This window comes from Chaetodon auriga, chromosome 10, assembly GCF_051107435.1.
Source record: "Chaetodon auriga isolate fChaAug3 chromosome 10, fChaAug3.hap1, whole genome shotgun sequence".
In the NCBI taxonomy this organism is placed as follows: Eukaryota; Metazoa; Chordata; class Actinopteri; order Chaetodontiformes; family Chaetodontidae; genus Chaetodon; species Chaetodon auriga.
The window spans coordinates 15,017,615-15,038,280 of NC_135083.1; the positions used below are offsets into that span (position 1 = coordinate 15,017,615).

Consider the following 20,666-nt stretch of genomic DNA (forward strand, 5'->3'; position numbering starts at 1 on the left):
TGCCGTCTGGCTGCAGCAGGTTATCAGCAACACCTGTTTTTCTGGCCTCTGCAGTGGAACAAGAAGATAAGCGGTGACAGCAGAAAAGGGCGTGAAAGGAGTTGTCGCCACCACAGCCAACTGTTGACGACAATATGGTCAATAGGGGGACATGATACACGCAAAGAAAGTTTATAGTCAATACCACAACCCACCTGCACAAGCACAGGAAATGCAGTGTGTGTGTGATCCCTCAGATAAGACAAGAGGCCGTGGCTTCAATTAGACAAGACAGCTTTGGACGTTTATTAATTCATATGGATAGAATGACATTTGTGACCCAAGATTATCTTGACACGCAGACACACGCACACACACACATACACATACACACACACACACATACACGCACAAATCCCACCAGAGAGACACACAAAGAAGTAAGATTCCACGAGCCCTTAAATCAGTCCAGTAAAATAAATTTCATCTCACAAAATCAAAGCCATCCAGTGTCTTTTAACCAGTCCTGACACAAAATGTAAACATCTGAAAGAATACAGTTTCCATCACATGTAAACTGCAGAGAGCTCCACTGACTAGATCCAAAATCCATGTTTATAGTGCGAAAATGTGGATTTTTGCACTCTCTAGTGACCAAGTGTGGGAACATCATTGAGTAAAATCCATTTAGGTTTCACAGTTGTGCTAAAGCGCCAATGCAAACTGTCCTTTACAGCTATTAAGAGTCGCAAATATAGTAATTGAAGATATTTTGCATATAGATATAAAAACTCAAAACACTGTGTTGTCTGACTCAGATTGTATACAAGAGGGTAACAGTTGAACTTACAGCTCCTGGATCACGTGAGTTTTCACATGAACGTTGCAGCGAGAAAGAACAGTGTGGAGAATTAGAGGCAGCAAACGTTAATACTTCAGAACAATCAGGAAACCGAGGAAAGGCTTTCTCTGTCTATCTGCAACAAACATGAAACTTGTCAGTCTGAACAATTTAGCTTTAATTTTATCCTGTTACAGTGTAAGAACTGGTCTGATAAGGTAAAGGAGCTGTAATATTAAGTGTTACCACATACAGTACTTCTGTCTCAGCTGTTTTATTGCACAAAACGTGAAGCTTGTAGGAGCCTCACTGACCAGCCTCCTCTACTGCATTTAACTCCTGGTACTTTTTGGCCATGATTCACATCTGCCCACAGTCCTCCCCATCTCTTCCCCTTCATATTTTCCTTTATTCCTATTGGTAGATCTAATATTTCAGCATTTTCCCCCATTTGGTTGATTTCAAAGCGGATGTCAGGGGCTTTTGAACTGATGGTTTGGTCCGAATCTGGGTGAAGTACTCCCTTCACATTTTAATTGTTTTCCAAAATGTATCTCGAGTCCACCTCTGCAAGGTGGTCGGTACAGTTTCAGCTGGCCTGCGATGAGGCTTGCATCAATAGGAAAGACCCTCATTCAGGAAATTATGCTATTATCTCCTGTATGGCTGTGAGCGGCAGCAGGAGGCACCATTTTGTCCATAATCTTTATGACATTCCTACATCACTTCCAAAAAATATCTGTATTTCATCATTTCCCTGCTTCTTCCAACCTCTTCTTTAATTCCCCCTTAACCCTGATCAGACCACCCCCCCTCCCCCCTCCCTCTCTCTGATGGGTACAGGACACCAAACACATGAAAAAGGGGTCAGGGTCTTTTCCCTGCAACAGAATGAATTTGGCACATGATGATCGGTGGCCCAGCGCCCCCGGTGAGTGAGGGCGGGATCACTTGAGTCCCTCGTCTGTGCTCTTGAACATGAGAATGGCGTTGGAGATCTTGAGGGCGGGTCCGAGCTTGATGCTCATGATCTTCACAATGTCGGTCTGGGTCAGCAGCAGGAAGGCCTCCCCGTCAATCATCTGAGGAGACAACAGTGGTGATGTAACTCGACGTGGAGGTAACAGGTCAAGAAGAGGTTGGGGGAGGTTTAAGTCTGGTTTTTAAATGGTCAGACCAGGTGTTAATTCCACTTGATGGTCATTTCTGATACTGTCGTGTTCAGCAAATGTCCAATCATGTGTCTTACATCATGTTAACTTCTTCGACTTGACCAATATGGTACCACTGAACAGTTTGGGCCTCTAACAGTTCTAAATGAAATCATCTGAGTAGTTTAGAAGGGAAATCTCTCTTTAGTGCTAAGAGGTCAAACAGAGACAAGTAGGCGCTCCTCACTGAAAGACACATAACAGACTGTTGCTTTCGCTGTTCTCCCATCTACACTGTAACATGACTGCAAAGGACTGTCCGTGGTCTCACCTCGTCTTTGAAGACACGAGCCTGTTCTTCACAGCCGATGAGATTCTGGACAAACCTGAAGACCTGTAGCACGAACACATCAGCTGTCAAATCACAGCGACCGGCCGGAGAAGGAGAGTAAATAAATATGAGGGGAAGTGTTCAGGTGTGCTCTCACCTCCTCGACGTTCCACGCCACCACCTGGCTGGCGTGAATGCCCTGAACGCCGGGCAGCAGCTTGCAGTGCTGCTCCCAGCACAGAGACAGGGTCCTGTCCGACTGACTGCTCAGAGCTGACATGAACAGTGAGGGATACACACCCTCTGAGGACATGTCTGAGGACCAACACACACAAAGACATGCATGGATTCGACTGCCGCTGACTCATGATCAGTCGGGCAAGTATTTCAGATCAGGTCTTTTTTCATGGCGCACATGTTGCCATCATCATAGCAGGAAAAGCATAGGTGGAACTAATAACTGATGGCTAAATTCAATTTAGATGGCCTGGCTTATCAGGAGACTTTAATGAAACAGAGCCGTCCGTCCCCGAGAGTTAATTCCACCTGTGCTTTCCTCGCAAAGACGAGGCAAAACGTCTGCTGTCTAAAAGGCTTATAACCAATACTTTGCTATCCTGCATTTTCCAGTCCAACCATTTTCATGTCAAGATATAATTTTATTTCAGAAATTAGGTGCCAGACTGTGTTATGTCTCAGGCAGGATAAGGCTCTGAAAGGCTGACACCCCTGAAGCTGCAGGATGAAACGCTTTCATCAAAGTAGGATGTGTGTGGTGCATTTAGAAAACTCACTCTGATAGTCTCTCTGCTGGTTCTTCCTGTATTTGGGAGGACGGCCAATCCTGAAAACAGAGGAAAAGCTCACTGTGAGACAAACGCAAACATGCACGCGTACCTACACACACCCACACACAAGTTAGGTTTTCAACACTTTTGGGGACATGCATTCATTTCCTGGAGACTTACCCTAACTGTAACCATAACCACTACTTCCCTCACCCTTACCCTAAAATTAACTCAAGTATTCACCCTAAAATTTAATGATTTACATTATGGGGACCTGCATTTTGTCCCCACAATGTCAGTAATACATGGGTGTGCAAACACACACACACACACACACACACACACACACACACACACACACACTCACCTGCCACGGTAATGGGTCTTCTTGGTCCTCTGGCCAAAGAAGAGGTTCCTCTTGCACTCTGAGTCTGACAGGTCGGCCTTCAGCCTGCCCTGGTTACGCTCAGCCAATGGGCAGCCGGATATGCAGTGATGAGCAGTGAAACGACCAGTCACATGGCCTGAACCATCACAACCAGGAGTTGGACACTTCCTGTTTCAAAGACAGAGCCCCCCCCCCCATATGAACGATCAGGTCATTGTTTCAAAAATGTTGCCAGGTGTCTATTGTGTGTGGCCCTGCTGAATCAATCCTCCATTAATTGTCCCGATGATGGAGACAAGTTCAGTACTGACCTGTTGTGGAAACTGTACTTGTTGGTTCTGGGGTGGCTGATGGGTTTACAGGGAACAGAGGAAGGGTAGGTGGACGGGCCTGTGGCAGGAGGCTCCCTCACACCTACGTACATTCAAAGACAGACAGGTGAAGCCCACACTTTAATGCTTGCAATCAAAAGCAACTTTCATTTGAGTTTTGCAGAAAAGCGACTTCCAGATTCGAAGTACAAACAGAGTGAAGTATCGCTCGCTACCGTGTGGCTGCTGTGTTTTGGTGTCCCTTGGTGGAACTTTGAGTGGGTGACCGGTTGCTTCACACCAGCCCGCTGGGTGGATGTCGGGGTGATCTGAGTCCATCCACTCATCATAGACGTGACTCCAGCCATCATAATGGACCTGTAGGAGGAATAAAGATGGAGCTGTAAAACATAACAAATACCGTAGATGCACACACACTCAATATGCACACAGCTCCACTTGTATAATGGGTCCAGGGTTGGTTGTAAAGATGTACATTACAGTATCAGTACATGTAAGCTCTTACTGCAGCGGGCTGGTTAAAGCTGTAATGGACCTGAGGGAGCTGCAGAAACATTTTAAACAATATCACACACATTCAAGATCACAACCTTCATAACCTCAGACGCTTAGTACTTTAACGTTCAGTAATGCACGCATAAACACACACACACACGTGCAGAATATTACCTTAATGCGATGAGTGTCGACCTCCTCCACTGTAGCCACTCTGATCAGACCGGGACTTCTCTTGTCCACGGCCTCCAGTTTCATCTGAGGCTGGAAGCTGTGGGCCGGACGCTGGAGACAGAGAATGATTGGAAAACACATTCATCTGTACGTTCAACTAAACATGTCAAACATACTTAACGCACAGAATTGACTTAACTGTACTTGAAACCCTCAATCCAAGTATTTAATTGCTGTTTTTGTCCTTTTTTTAAATTTGTTGGGGGCATTTTATATGTTTTATCAGATGTTATACATTAGAGCGCAGCATTGCTTGTTTATTAGCGACAAAGTCACACCTAAACTGTGCGTAGCTCAAGTCCAAGTTCTTTTACTGTCACGTACAAAACAATTACAGTGAAGCAGTTGTTAGTAATGAATTTCTTCCATCCCTGGCTCCCTCCAACTTGTGCTCTCAAAGGAATTAATACTTATTGATAAAAAATACTAATAATATTATAACTAAGTAGAATCTAAGCAGCAGTTATAGGTTTGAAATATAGGATTGAAATGCAAAATATAAAGTAATATTTAATACTGTGGTGGACATGTGAGTAATAGCAAAATGTATAAACTGTACTGTAGATAGGTTGTGCAGTATGTACGCAGTATGTATATACATAAGGAGAACAGATGCACACATAGACAGTATATATACTGCGATGGACGAACAGGGAGGAGCGGACCTCCTGCAGGACTCTTAAAGATGACGACATTTGTGATATACTGTAAGTAGCTGATGCCACTGGGACTGTAACAAACCACAAATCTCATTATTTTGAATTACTTTTCAGCCTCTTAAATCCAGTTTTGTCCACACTTTCTCTGCTGTTTTCTGCCAGTCCATACCACAGAACCACACAGTATAATCAAGTCCTATCACAGTGTGAGTTGAATTCAAAACAGCCCATCTATTGTTGGTTCTCACCACTTTAAAGGCGTCAGCGGCCACCGCCTTGGAACCAGTCTCCTCCAGGTAACGAGACCAGGAGAACCGGCCCTGGTCTGGATAATCTGGTGCGACCAAATATAAATTCAGTCAGTGTGTGCGCACAGAAACATTCATCCCCTGCACGCCACCTGACATATTTTTGCTTGGCTCCTGCACAGGTTCTTGTATATGTGCAATTTGAGCTAATTACTGTGATTATGTTAAAATACATGCTGTAAAACTCAGAGCAGATCCTTAACATGTATATTTAAGGTATTTACATGTATATATATTGTGAACTGTATATATTCCCATGAATAACAGCAGTAACAAAAGTGAATAGAACAAAGGAGACAAGAGGAATAAATGGGCAGAGTTGTTTTCCAAGTTAAGGGCCCATAGTATGAGTATCAACACGATTAGATTAATAATCAACAGGGAACACAAGTCACCTTGGGGTGGTGTTAGTGGGAGGTTCCTTTCCTGGCACCAACCAATAGGGTGAATGTACGGACTGCTAGAATCACACCTGCATATTTCGACACACAACAACAACGTCAAGTGTTGAGCTATAATAGAAATATCAGATTTTACAGCAAAATTAGCAATTGAATTAAAAGTGCCGCAGTTGTGTAGTTTCACTGTGAGAAGAAGTTTGTGATTGAATTAAGTCAGAGTCTCTGGAGCTCACCAGTAGTCGTATGTGTCATCCCAGTTGTCGAAATGAACCAGGAAACGGTCATCCACCACGTCAGTGACGGTCGCTACGCAGATGAGGGAGGGGTTCATGCGGTCGACGGCCTCCAGCTTCGTTCCTATGTCAAAACCGCACTTCACATCGATCTAAACACGAAGCAGAAATATTAGAAATTGTGGCGAGTCCTCATCAGGAGGCAGAGACAGACAGAGCTGTGGACCAGCTGATAAATGTAAACAAACTGTTGAAGAATCTATTGTGCCACATGACTGTAGATTTGTTTCCGAATTCAGCGATCATCAAAGTGACAGACTGCCACAGTTTGATGTATTGAGGCTTGAATGCTGCGGGAGGTCAACAGTATTAACCCATACAAGCATAAAACTTTATGATGTCCTCCAAATATTAACCGCAAAACAAATAGCAGACAGGACATCAGGCCTGATTTTGACAAAGCCAGGCAGAAAGCAGATATAAATACTTGGACATCGTCGTAAAATTAATTTTGGTGCTCATGGTCTTCAGCCTTAAGTCAAAATCACTTCTAAGAGAGAGAGAGTTGTTTTTGTTAGTATTTTGGCTGCTTCTCTTTGGAGTCTGGAGTTTGGAGTTTTCCCAAAGCTAAATCATTCACCTCATCCATTCATGCTTGTAGATAATACAACTACCGTATATTATATAGTGGCAGTTACCCTCCCAGGACTGGCAAAGAGCTCTTTGGAAGCCACTTGTGCTTTAGTCATTCTCAGGTAGTTGGTCCAGGTAAACTCTTCCTCTTTACAGCCTGCAGGAAAGACCGAAATACAGACAGAAGATGAGAAGGATTCACGTTTGTGAAAACAGTCCAGCATTTTAAAGGAATAGTTCGACATTTGGGAGGCACGCTTAGTCTCTTTCTTAATCATCTTAGATGAGATGATTGACACAAGTCATAGCTCTGCAAGTCAAAGACGAAATGACAGGCATGAGATGGTTCTCCTAGCTTAGCATAAAGACTGGAAACAGGGGGAACCAGCCTGGCCTTAAAATGTCTGCAGTCTGCCGTAAAAGGTAACAATACCTTTTTTTTAGCATGTTTGTTTAATGCATACAAAAAGTGGGTGTGACCCAGAGTCTTGTTGTCATCAGGCAACCAGCAGAGACTCCACAATGTTAGTGTGCCCGGCCAAGAAGTAGTTCCACACATAAATCCACATCATGCTTCGTTTTTTGTACAGATTAAACATAAGAAAAAAGATGTTAATTAGTGAGTTTTAGAGGAGGATTGTGTATCTTTTGGACAGATCTAGGCTAGCTCTTTCCAGTCTTTATGCTAAGCTAAGCTAAATGACTGCTGGCTCTAGGTTAACATTTATTGTGCCATGTGTCATGAGCGTGGTATTGATCTTCCACGTCCATATTTTTTTCTATTTAGTCTCGGTTTGTTTGCTCTTTGGTCTCTCACGGTGTCCAGAGTGTTGTCACCTCTGACCTTTGGGAGTGTGCAGTTTGTGTCCTGTGCTCTCACACCAGCCCGTGGGGTGGATGTCGGGGGAGTTGGCATTCACCCAGAAGTCGTGGCAGTCAGAGTAGCCGTCGAAATGGAGCCGAAGCCGGTAACCACAGACCTGGTTGATGACATGATACATTAGAGAAATGAAAGCAGGCTGGAGAGGGCAACGCCAGGCTGAACCCCTCCTGCAAGTGAGGTAGTTTGCGAGTCAGCGGCAATTTTTAATCCTAAATAATCAGCCCGGCCATTAAGATCCATCGACCGTGCTAATGGACGTCTGGCTCACCTCGGCCACGGTGAGGACGAAGTACATGGACGGATGCTGTGGGTCGATGCCTTCCAGCTTCATCCCCTGTTTAAATCCGTTCTTCACTGTCGGGACTCTCTGGGCCTGGACACATGACATAAAACGAAAAGAAACGATCCGTGTGGGGAAATTGGATCAAGACAAAGAACAAAGAAAAGATAAGAACACAGAAAATGGGCTAGTGGAGATTACAGCGTTTTTATCAGCCTCATACTACTTAAAACGTTTCTTCTCCTGGAACAGAAAGTCTCCTCAAGAAAGAGCTTGTGTTGAAAAAAATGCTTAAATTAAATAACAAAAAGAAACCACAATAAGAAGTCCGACACCATCTTATTCTGTAACAGAATAAAAATATTCATGTCTGCCTTCAGATGCATACATCACTTTCTCCTGGGTACATTTACATTTCTCATTTCCTCCCTCAATGCTGCTCCAGGGCGAAAGATTTGTCCCTGCGCTACTGGCAGAGCTGCAGTGGTAGTAAAAGAAGTAGTAAAAATCATGGGTATTCTGGGTGAACCTGCGCATATGAAACGACAGTCTGAACATTAAGCTCAAACATACCTCTTGGAAAAGCTTGCTGGGCGCAGCAACAGCTTTGCATTCCTCCAGATACTGAGCCCACGTCCACTGCTCTGTCTTACTGTCTCCAGCTTGACCAAAAATATAAATGAAGCACTCGATTCATTTACGCTGCATGTGTGCACAGCATCACATCACCAGAACACCAGCTCAAACTGAAGGAATTCAATGAATAGAAGACAGAAAGGACGTCAGGACGGATGAAGGATGATTCTCGGAGCAGCTGATGTTTGAATATGGCTGCTCCTTTAATTCTACACACAAGTTCTGAGTGAAATGTTCATCTCAAATTTAATCTCTGACACTACTGCAATATCATATTTGTGCTTTCCTTCCCCTTCCTGTCCTGTCTACAGGCAAAGAAGTGGAGAAAAGTAGAAAAGCCTTAAAGGTCAGCAAAGGAACGACAGAAGCTATTAAGGACGTTCGGGGACGGGATGAAATAACAGGATCAGTTGACTCTAATACACGATTCAATGCAGCAGCACTACAACAAATACAGTCAGAGTCAGAGAAGATGTTGATTCAACTTGTCGTTTTTAGGTCATGATTTGTGGTGTCGTATGGATTTGCATTATACTTTCAGGGGTGTGTTATTGTGACTTGTCTCCCTCTGTGTCTAAGGGGACAGGAGGACGGGACACGCTGTGAAAGATGATATAAGACGCCAACAAGAAGACAAACATAAAAATCCATCAGTCCAACCTCCTCTGATGTGTCTGCTCTCTGCTTTAGAATCATCCATTTTCTCATCCTAAAAAAGAAAAAGCGACAGAAAAGACAAAATCATCGCTGGATTAGAGCCAATCTCTGATCAGAAAACTGTTCGACAAACACGTCACTTAAAAGACTTGCAGCCACATTCATGCACATCTGAGTACACTCATCAGATATGAGAACACCTGGTTGTCTCAGGATGTTAAATGGAAATAACAATGCCGTCCCACCGTGCCTTCGATGTCAGAGTCTTCCTCAGAGGGGCTCAGGTATTCCTTCCTCTTCCTCTTCCTCATGGGTTTCAGGTGATCGGGGTTAAGGGAGGAGACCCTCCCACCCGCTGGCACCTTCTCTACCCCGACACTCCTCCTGAGGTGCAGAGAGGACAGACGGTGTTCCTCAAGTCTAAACACATCACCGGACTGCAGTCTGCTTCCTTATTTTCCATTAGCCTGAACTCACTTCTGCTGTGCTGCTTTTGTTGTGCTTGACAGTTTCAATGTGCTCTGTTGGTCTCAACTCATTCACCACAGGTAGATCTCTTGCTTTTCAGTGCATTTACAGCATGTGAGCTGGTTGCTTTTAATCACACACAGGCAAATGTGCTTGCAGTTAGCTCGTCAGTTAGTCAGTGCATTGGGGGCGTCGCTTCAGACACTGCAGCTCAATGCACTGAGAGTTCACTCAGTGTGAGAGGATTTTGCTCTGTTGCACAACCTTGCAAAGTTTGCCTGGTTAAATGATGTTTCCTCTTGACATTTCACAATGTTCGGCGACGGGCTTTGAGATAAAGCCGCTCCTGCTCAGCGGATGTGTTGATTAAATTCAGGACAGCCGCGGTAAAAACCCAGTGGAGTACTGACATACAGCACAATGCAAAACCGCAGTTTGTCTACACAGCCACCAACACGTCAGAGGAAAGAAACATGTACACCTTTGTTTTCGATGTTCAAAGGTCGCACTGGATTACAGTCAACCATCTGCCACTAGCAGAACCAACACTTAGAAAGAGCTCATTTAATGACTGAAAAAGTAAAAAAAGCCTTGTAAACAGTATGCGTTCGAGGATATGAGTAGCAATACGTGACTGATTGATTGACTGAGAACCTAAGAAAGAGTGTGTGCGCGACTGATGATGTGTATGTCATGTAAAGATCCACGTGTGATCATAAAGAAGGAGCAGCTGTTAACCAGCGTACTTGTCGATGATGGGCTCTCTGCGGAGCTCCTCTGTGTAGGTCCTCTGAGCGCTGGGATCATGGTTCTGCTGTCCCGGTCCAGCCTGGACTTCAGGTTTGACCGACACAAACCTCTCTGGCTCCACGGCTGCACCTCTCACGGACACGACAGGAGACGGCACGTCTGACATGTCAGGAAGCGGAAAGGAGATTAAAAGAGACTCGTGGTGCACATTTAAATTTCAAATCTAAATGAAAGACTCTGCCGCTCTCCTGCGCTTTGATTGATTTTTAGCTCCTTTATTGAATTCATGCGGCTGCTGTTGCTGCACTGTTATTAATTTGGATTTTTCCACTACTTCTTACTTTTCCATACGCCTGAGTGATGCCTGCTTGATATTTTTGCAGCTGCACTCTCTTCACTTGTCAAGAGGAGCTCTGCTGCAGCTGATGTAATTATTATTGCTCACTTCTGCTTAACACACACACACACACACACACACACACACACACACACACACACAAAGTGATCTCTGAAAAGGACATGCGGTGAAATATCTCAAATAACAGTGCAGCCATGAATAGAAAGCATCAGTCCTTAAAACCAGCACCAGCAAATACACTCAGATTTTTTATTCCCATCATACAAAAGCTTTATTGATCAAATGTGAGCTACTGGAGATGCTCATGTGACTCATCTGACGCCAAAGCAAAGCAGCATTTCATGTCATATCGAGCTTCAAATTTGGCAACTGGTACTGAAATCTGCAGCGTTTTGTGTTCAGTCCCCAGCGTTACTACAGCGTTATGTAAGCATGACTCTACCTGGTTTGTCTGCTGGAGCACTTTCTGCGTCAGCAGATCTCCCAGAAGTCCCGGCTGCTGGTTCAGTGGTGCTGCTGGTGGTCCCTGGGGTGATCAGTGTGCTCAGTGTTCCGACGTCACTCACACAGAACTACAACACACACACACACACACACACACACACGCATCAATGGATCCATTTGTCAGAATGTGTCCTGATGTTTTATCATGTCAATTCAACTCTTTTCTCCTCAAAACAGTTTCCCAGACCATTACTAAATACGCAGCTGTTGTTTCCACGTCCACAGCCTGATCCAAGTCAGATTTCAGATTCAGAGTGCGGAGAAACAAACAGGATCATTTTAATGATTCAGGAGTTCAGTGAGAAATGGTTCTGATGCAGCTCGTCCTCCTTTTAATGTGAGAAAAACACGCATCGCCTCTTGTTTGTCTGGTGGTTTGGCTTTGTCACTGTGACCTCCTTTATAGCAAACCACTGGAGCGAGTTCCAGCGCTTTCTCATCCAAATGTTAAATTTTAATTCTGTTCACAAACCAGGAATTTACAGCAGTTTCAGGTTGAGCTTGTTCATTGTTAATGTGGCAGAATGCTTCACTGAACAACTGAAAGGGGACAGATGTATGATGACATTATAACCATGTGAGTTAAAAGTGCAGAAAGTAAGTGCACTGGGCCTGGACTATCACTAACCAGCGATAAAGCTCTGATTGTTTGCTGGCAGGTTTGACTTTATATGATAAGAAGAAGAAAACGTCCCCACCTACATATAACGCAAGATTTAATGGATATCGCATTAGTTCCACACCCTAGTTGGTAAATCATTATGCTGAAAAACAGTAACCTCAGCTGTTAAGGATTTAAAATAAACACGATTAGATGGACTTGTTCAGCTCGGTAAAGTGGAAAAACAAGAACATTAAACGATGACCGCGTGGGACCTGGTACATATAGTTTCACAGCGTCCATTTCGAATTGACATCACAGTCCAGGTGGACAGATTCTGACCAGAAGCAGTGACAGACAACATTAAAACAAGCAGCAATGACACTTAATATTTAATGTGGTATAATTTGAATTATTTGTTACTTTATAGATGATCTTTTCATGAGTTGAGCCCAAAATCCTAAAAGAATTAAATTACGCAAAATATGAAACAGAAAAGGCAAGAAAATGTTGACGTGTGACATTAATACTTGGTATTTTGACTTTTTATGACTTCCTGTTTTGATTGATTATTTCTCTTAAACCCTGAATCAACTAGCCCCAATCATATCAGCACTGATCAACCGATGTAAAATGAATGTTTGTGTGTTTGCTGACATTTGGCTGATGTGTACCTCGTGTCATGTTGTCTATCTGCGGTTGATCTCGTGAACAGATGTGTGACTTAGTTTAACTGCTGTGGGAATGAAATGAAAGAAGAGAGAGGCAGCTTGAATGCTCTCTGAAGAGGATGCTGGGGGGTGAGTGTAGCCTGGAGGAACAAAACACAGTGTCATTTTCACAACACATGCCGAGGCCACAGACATGAGTTCACCTTGAGGTTGCTGCTGGGCAGGATGGCCATCCCCTCCTTCCACTCGAGGACGTGGACGATGCTACAAGCCCCGCCCACCTGCGCTGTCAGGGTGGGCGCGGTCGTCTCATTGGCCCTGCCTCCTTTACCTGGATCCGCAACGGCTGGAGTCACCTCGATCTTCTGATGGCCTGGAGCGGGAGCTGAGGACAGAGGTGCATTTAGCTCAACCAAGAAAGCACGACTCATCACTGCATCGTGTTTAAATTCTGATGTATCATTTAGGTCTCACTTATCATAAACTTTAAAAGAAATGCAAATTTACAGTGTGGTGCGGAATGGTGCCATGTTGACATGTTGGGCTGTGTTAAAAGTCTGTTCAGTGCACTCTGGTAACAGAGAGGCTCTCAGAATTAAAGAAAAAGAAGCAGACAAACTGTCCTTTTCATTCAGGAACAGATGAGCTCTAACGACGGCCTCTTTGGTATCATATTAAGCTATAACCAGTGGAGAGGAGGCTAATGATTATTTCCTTTATTGATCGATCTGACAATTATTTTTTCCATTAATCATTTGGTCTATGAAGTGTCAGAGAAAGAAACTGACAATCAAATTCAAATGTCTTGTTTTGTCTGATCTGAACACCCACAGCAGCAAACCCTGACATCTACGAAGCTGGACCGTGACAATGTGGAGCATTTTTCACTTTTTACCTGAAAAATGGCTGAACTGATTAATCAAATATGAAAATATTTGCCAATTATTTTCTGTCGATTGATTAATTGATTACTGACTCATCGTTACAGCTCTAGTAATGAGGCATTTTACTGATACCCACATGTAGTGTCTTACATAAGCCTCAAGGGACAGGGTCAGTGTCTTTATTGGCTTGCGCTCACATGGAGGGTCAGGCTAAACCGTTGTGGCCTCACCTGCGCCCTCAGACCTGTACTCACCTGGTAGGAGGAAAGCTGTGGTGGTGTGAGGCTGGGGCCGAGGCTTCTTGGCCACAGCATCACTCCCACAGATGAGGACAGCCTCGCTGGGGGACGAGGAGGACGGGTCCAAAGGGGTGCGATCGGGTTCTTTGGGTGGAGCCTCCATGTTCACTTTGGCACTCATAACGCTGTCCCAGTCCCTTACTCCGGAGCGCTGGAAAGCAAAGAGTATGAGGGCCAGTAAAAACCAGAGGACCAACAGGGTGACAAGCTTTGTGGTGCAGGTCCGATCTAAAACCGTCCTGGCAGAGGGACCCTTCCTCTTTTATTCACCCTGAGGTTTTCTTCTTCCTTGTCTGAGTCAAGGGTAGCTTTGGACTGGATCAATAAAATTGACTTGAACAACTCCAGTTAAATTGGGTCCTCTGTTCTTCAGCCTGTTTTTTAAAGAGCAGTTTGATTTATCTGAATGTATTCTCTGTATCACTGACTGTAAGGGCATCAATGTATTATGCATCAGACAGCATCCAGAAGAGCAGAGTACAACAGACAACACACACTAAGCAAAGCTGAGCTGTGCTATACCACTTCTGAACATACTGTATAGCATCACATGACCACTATAATGACATTAGCCACTTTTTTCTCTCCATTTCCATTTCTTGCCTGTAAATTTTCCAGGGGTGGCTCTGACATGTACAGATTAAGATTTGACAAATTTAAAACAACCAATTTATATATATACATATATATATATTGTTGGAGATTTTCCCCAACTTGATAAAAAATAAAATAACTTTTAAGTGTGCCATTTCGCAGAATGATGGCAGAGCAGAGATGCCTTCCTCCATCAACAGCCATGACCCCATATGACTTCTTAACAGCCATCCATTACCTCCAATTCAAAAAACACTGTCTATTTCAGGACACATACACACGATCATTTCAGTTAAAATGGCGGAGGATATGAAATCCTTGAGGCAAAAAAAAATGTGTAAAAGCAGTGTCTGAAATCCTGTGAAAATCCCATTTACTGAAAGCTGAACCCTGTCACCCATTCCGGCAGCACCTCAAATGAATGAGCAACATCTTCACCTCAAAACAACGTCCTGCATGCTGGACATCTTAGAAACCTCGGCGCGACTGTTTCTATTTTAAACTATTTAACTCGATTAGGATAATTAAACGCCTGGCATTATCAAATATAAATATATATTTAGGATGAAAAGCTGTGTGGCTGACAGTATCCATAACGCCAAAACGCTTCATCTCAAGAAGAAGATAACACATAACGAATGCGGCGAAAAGACGCTCGTGTCTGCTACAATTGGATGATTTAGACGGTAAATTAGAAATGACACAAATTCGTGGTTGCAGATCATTTGGGAACTGAAATTTGGCTTACCAGCTCTGATCTCCTGCGGCTCCGGGGCTCAGACTGCGCATGCGCGAGTCCCCAGTACAGTCACCGCTCGTTGGTCAAAACGTAACGCCAGAAGACTTCAGCGCAACCGCTCCGCTGTCACGGTCGATATGTGAAAATAATGTAGTCAACTATCGATTAGTCTGGACATCGTTCAACAGCATCTGCTCGGTGGCTTCTCACCTCACATTTAAAACCAGCAGCTCCTCCAAACCATTGGTCCTGCTCATTCCCCCCTCAGTCAACCAGTTTTTATTATATAATTAGCAGGATATAGGTCACGTCGTTACTGCAGTCAAGGTTTTTTGTGATTCTGACAAAGGAAGCAACAACACATGGCAAGATTATGACTTTTAATTGAACATACAATAAAAAAGGAGGACATTTTCTGTTAGATCTCATTCGCATGGAGAAAAAAATATGAATCTGTTCCAAAAGATGAGGGAGGGGGTGCATTTAGCAAGTGTGATGATGTTTCTGTCTTATAAACCCACAAGCCCACCCTCGAGAGATTTGAATAGACGTACCCTTCAAGTACAAAAACTCCAGTACTAGCTGCACATTTTCAATAAGCAGACAAACGGAGGCTCAACAAAACCCTTAACCTTTGGATTAAACTCTGAAAAAAATGTGAAAAGCAAATTGAAAATGGCTGTCTGGGCTGCAATCAGAACAAAGCAGGAAACTCCAGAAAATGGGACACTACATTTGAGGCATTGACACTCAAACTGAAATGCAGAAAGCCAAAATGGCCTTCCAAAGATTACCTGCAAGAGTAATTAAAAAAACAAAATCAAACAAAAACCACTCCTGGTAGCAACAAAAATTAACAATCAGTTGGATGCTGATCACACTGTCTATGTACAAGAGGTTAAAAGGGATCATTAATAGTCCACCTACAATGTAAATTGTTCAAATGTGAAATAAAAACCATCATTTTTTCTTGTAAATATGCAGTTCTGCGGTACAAGTTGTTGCATCCCTGTTGTGCATTTTTAGATTCCTACAAGAAAACACATTGACCGAGAAAGCAATTACTTAGACTGCAGCTCAAAAAGGAGACTGCTGCAATGCTGTAACCAAACTCTACTTTTCTCCCACAACCATGCAATTGGAGTATGAATCAAAAGGCTTGGATTGAACTTACAATGCTAATAAATCATATCAATCTACCAACCTACCGTGATCTGCTGCAAACTGACATAAATTAAAGAAAACTTATTTTTTGCTAAGCTAGAAACAGCTTTTATTAAAACAGACTGGTATTCAAGTTGATATTTTTGGGAGAGTGTGACTTAAAAATCACCTCAAGTTGCAGCTCCAAAGATTTAAGACTCGCACTTCACTTTTTGAAAGTAATTAGAGAGAAAAATGCTGAACTGGAGAATAAATTACTTTCAAAAAGCTTTCCCGTCACTGTGGTGCACCCTCTACATACACTGCAACTAAAACACGTATAAGACAAGTGCACACTTGAAGGAGAAAAGTAGACAAGTCAGGAAGCATAAGCCAGTATGACGACACAGCTCTTTATGTACAGCATAAGGATCAAGCTCGACGAGAGAAACGCCTCCCTTGTCTAATTCCACTAATCCTGAGAAGCTGATCTAGATCGTGAGCGAGACCTTGAGCGGGACTTTGAGCGGGAGGCTGAACGCTTCTCCCTCGACTTGGATCTACAATCATCCTGTGGGGATGGGGAGCGGGACGCAGATTTGGCGGCGCGCTCCTCCTTCCCATTCTCCACCGGGGAAGCTGAACGACTGCGGGACTTCTTGTCATTACACATCTCCTTGGATCGGCTGCGAGAATCCCGGTCTGACTTGACCTTTGAACGGCTCTTTGAGCGGGACTTGGATTTTCGGTCGGCTGAACGGGAGCGGGATTTGCGGGAGCGTGAACGAGACTTGGATTTGCGGGATCGAGATCGGGACCTGCGGTTGTGAGAACGTGACTTTCTTTCTCCTGACTTGGAGCGAGACTTCCTTCCAGATCTGGAACGGGAATGATGACGTCTCTTGTCACTTCGGGAACGAGACCTGTAGGGAATAAAGGAAATGCGCATGCTTTACTTCATGTCCTGCGTGACTGCTAATTTAACATGTTTGTTAATTACTTTACTAAACTATGTCGACACTAACTGTGACTATATATTAATCCTTTTTTCTCTTTATTTACTTTAGATGTATTCTCACCTGGAGCGGGATCTGGAGCGACTCCTGGAGCTTCTGCTTCTGCGACTCCTGCTGCGGGAGCGGCGGCGACTACGAGACCTGAGGACCATGACACAAAGTCAAATACAAAACTTTTTTCACCTCATGTAAAAGACACTGTACATGAGCCTGTTGGCAACACTAAGCTACAGAAGATATGACGGTTTAATTTTCACCATACAGCAGGTCTGAAGCATCAAAGAAATGTTCCCACCTGGAGCGGCTGCCAGAGTAAGACCTTCGCCTGCGAGGTCGATCCTCCACCAGACGAATCTTCCGCCCGTTGATATCTGTGCCGTCCAGCTTGTCCAGAGCTCTCTTCATGTCTGAGTGGGACCGAAACTCAATCACTCCCTCATTTGTGCGTTCCTTGTGGGCGTCAGCATACGTCACTTCACCTGCCTGACGCATGAAGTCCTGGAGGACAAAGAAAATGTGCTGATTTCATCACCCTATCTTAACAGTCAAGTGGTGAAAGTTATCGAGTCAATGAGTCACTACAGTTATCAAACCAGAGGGAAAAAAATGGCTTTCTGTTCAAATGTGTACCTTGAGGTCCTGCCAACTGCAGCGGCTGGACAAGTTTTCCACAATGAGACGGTACTCTGTGCGGACTGGAGGTCCGTACTTATCCCTGCCAGAGCGGCTCCGGCTGCTGTAACCGCTACCTTTAAAAACAACACCACATGAAAAGTTAGAAACAACTAAAATGGCCAAGACACAAAGAACTACTGACCTGAGTTGTTTAATGAGCACGAGGCAGTGATGTGCCAGATAAAAGTCCAAGGGGGTATAAATTTGAACTTAATAAAGAAAGGAGTCCCTCTGATCCCATTTTCAAACACAAAGCTTCAGATAAGTGATCTACAAGCCACTGCATGGGCTCTTTGTATTGTTTGTATTGTTCAGCAGTTTGAAGTCGTTCTCTGCAGCAAAGAACACCACTGCATCTGTTTCCGGCATTACAAAGCCTGTCTTACTCCGGTACATCACACTGTGATGCTTTAGTTGCATAAACAAATGGACAGTGATGTTCTTTCAAGACCTCTGAACCCTGTAACACAAACAGAAAGGGGGTATCCACATAGGTTGCGGTAAAGGACACTGTTCGATCAAATTGAATAAGAACGGTCTTAGGAAACACATACACCAATCTTTTGGTATTTGACCGGGTGACAGTCTGAAATTTTGTTTCCCACTTTTCTCACTTACAACATTTGTTTTGATTGCAAGTTCTTTACTAGAGCCGCTCCACTTATGTTTGCTGTCAACATAGAAACCAATGGCAATCCTCACCATCGCCCCTGGTCTATTGGCAAAAGGCTGCTGTCATCATGGCTTCCGGTTAGGTCAGCCAAGGATCAAGGGGGGCAAAGGTCACACACACATTGTAAGGTGAAAGCCAAGGCCAAACGGGACAGGCAGTCATCTTAGCCAGTCATCTTTAGCCTCAATGGACTCTCAGCCTCAGCCCGCAACTGGACTCTTTCAAATTGAAACATCAAGGACTTTTGTTAATGTTGAATATAAAAATATATACCAACGTTAAAAAGACATTTCACATGAAAATGTTAGTCTAGTCCTAATGCTTAAGATAAAACTACACTAGCTAGGTTTGTGGTGATCATTTGTGATTAGCTTTCTTCTGTGGTGCAAACAAATCTAAAAATTCACACCTTCAAAGCATGGCTCACCAAGTTAATTATTATCCAAGAGAACTTTGCAATCCATGACAAGAAAGCCCTGCTTTCAAGCTGTCCTAGCTAATGGCAACTCTACAGCCTAGACTCTTGAGTGCTGCTATTTCAGGGCTCTGACTTGCAGATTGTCCCTTCCCAATAATGAGCCATAGACCAATCAAGGGTGGCCCATGATCACTAGGGAGGAGCAACAACCTGCAGGCCACCAACCCTTGATGGCTGAAACTGAGACTGACAACTGTTCAGCAGAATGAGATCAAACACACACAAGCACACGCACACACACACACAGACACACAAAGTAAGTTAACCTGGAGTCCCTGAACAAGAAGAATCAGTCCTGGTTCATGGGAACTGTTCCATGTGGTCATGCTACTACACAACATAACAATCATGGACATAATATAAATAATAATGATGATAATAAAAGTCATACTACTAATGTTACAGCAACTAACTAACTAAGTATGTAGGTATGCAGTCTGAGGCATGATAAACGTGCAGCAACGTAACGTTAACGAATGAACATGGAGTTCAAGACTGGTGTTCTAAACCGTGACAATGTACCTGAACATCACACTTCTGCTAAAACTCTCTTAATTAACGCCAGTGTAAAACAACAAAACAGCTCTCTGTGCAGTCCACATCGACACCTCACCCCAAGGGGAAGGGGAAGAGAGGGTATCTTGTAATAGACTGCACTTACTGCGCCCACCACCCCAGTAACCCCCACCGTAGCCATCTCGGTCTCGCCGCGGCCCCCGGGCATGTTCGACGATCACCCGCTCTCCGCACAACTCCTTCCCGTTCAGCTCGTACACGGCATCGTCGGCATCACGGTTATCCTCGAACTCCACGAATCCATAGCTGAAAAAAAATGCCGTATTTAAGTAAAACATGATCAGTACACAACAAAAAAGGACTAATTCATATGATGCAAGGAATGATTTGTTCATCCACACTGAACTAATGTTAGCTAGGTTTCGTTAGCTCGGCCCGCTAGCACCGCGCTGTAGCAAACACAAAGACGCCATGTTGGCCATGCGACATTTTCCACAAGAGCAAGGCGAGAAGTTGAGAAAGAAAAAAGAAAAACGTAATATCTGTAATATCCCAACAAAACAATGCATAGAGCTACCTGCACAAACCGAGTTGACTGCAGATATCAAACAGATTAACCTAAAAATGTGATACGTTCCTCTCACCGCTGACGTCGTTAACAAGTACGGTTGGCTAACATGAACGCTAGCTAGGAAATATTAAATAACCCGCGTTTGCATTTTCCACCAAACACTCACCCATTCTTCAAGTCGATTTCCATGAGCTTTCCATATCCACTGAAAAATCTCTGAATGTCTTTTTCGCGGACATGATAGCTCAGTCGTCCAATATAAACACGAGGCATGACTTTAGCCTAATGTTGTTCTCGACTGTTCTTCACTACGGCTCGTTACCACGCTGCTGCTCCTGCTGGTGCTAGGCAGTGGGGCCGCTGTAACAGCTCGTGCTTCTCTTCCAACAAGCCTCGTCCGATGGCACCAAACCAGCCAATGAACGACAAGCTAGCGGTGGAAGACTTCCGGTATTGCTCTTCAAATTAAATGCTCCTGTTAATCAAAATTATCACAT

At 43.9% G+C, this 20,666-nt stretch overlaps 2 protein-coding genes across 5 annotated transcripts; both read right to left on the reverse strand.

The window, feature by feature from the left end:
- Positions 1-256: 256 nt before the first annotated feature.
- On the reverse strand, positions 257-15,145 carry l3mbtl1 (L3MBTL histone methyl-lysine binding protein 1). 2 transcript variants are annotated; one of them, XM_076741452.1, is made up of 22 exons: positions 15,107-15,145; positions 13,720-13,915; positions 12,785-12,966; positions 11,248-11,377; positions 10,444-10,606; positions 9,475-9,613; positions 9,233-9,281; positions 8,510-8,598; positions 7,925-8,029; positions 7,618-7,753; positions 6,839-6,930; positions 6,141-6,292; positions 5,902-5,978; positions 5,447-5,532; positions 4,480-4,590; positions 4,026-4,167; positions 3,790-3,892; positions 3,458-3,646; positions 3,097-3,146; positions 2,460-2,617; positions 2,303-2,365; positions 257-1,902 (listed from the first exon to the last, which is right to left on the reverse strand). In XM_076741452.1, the coding sequence occupies exons 2-22, from the start codon at positions 13,883-13,885 to the stop codon at positions 1,768-1,770; spliced, it is 2,517 nt and encodes an 838-aa protein (XP_076597567.1). In that variant the 5' UTR covers positions 13,886-13,915; positions 15,107-15,145; the 3' UTR covers positions 257-1,767. The 2 variants fall into 2 exon arrangements, with proteins under 2 accessions (XP_076597567.1, XP_076597568.1); XM_076741453.1 differs by lacking the exon at positions 15,107-15,145 and adding an exon at positions 14,797-14,812.
- Positions 15,146-15,462: 317 nt separating this feature from the next.
- On the reverse strand, positions 15,463-20,554 carry LOC143326917 (uncharacterized). 3 transcript variants are annotated; one of them, XM_076740963.1, is made up of 6 exons: positions 20,336-20,554; positions 19,744-19,904; positions 17,887-18,005; positions 17,552-17,754; positions 17,320-17,397; positions 15,463-17,163 (listed from the first exon to the last, which is right to left on the reverse strand). In XM_076740963.1, exons 1-6 carry the CDS (start codon positions 20,440-20,442, stop codon positions 16,713-16,715), a joined length of 1,119 nt encoding a protein of 372 aa, XP_076597078.1. In that variant the 5' UTR covers positions 20,443-20,554; the 3' UTR covers positions 15,463-16,712. The 3 variants fall into 3 exon arrangements, with proteins under 3 accessions (XP_076597078.1, XP_076597079.1, XP_076597080.1); XM_076740964.1 differs by having other exon boundaries at positions 17,887-18,001; positions 19,740-19,904; XM_076740965.1 differs by having other exon boundaries at positions 19,771-19,904; positions 20,336-20,542.
- Between the last annotated feature and the right edge of the window lie 112 nt (positions 20,555-20,666).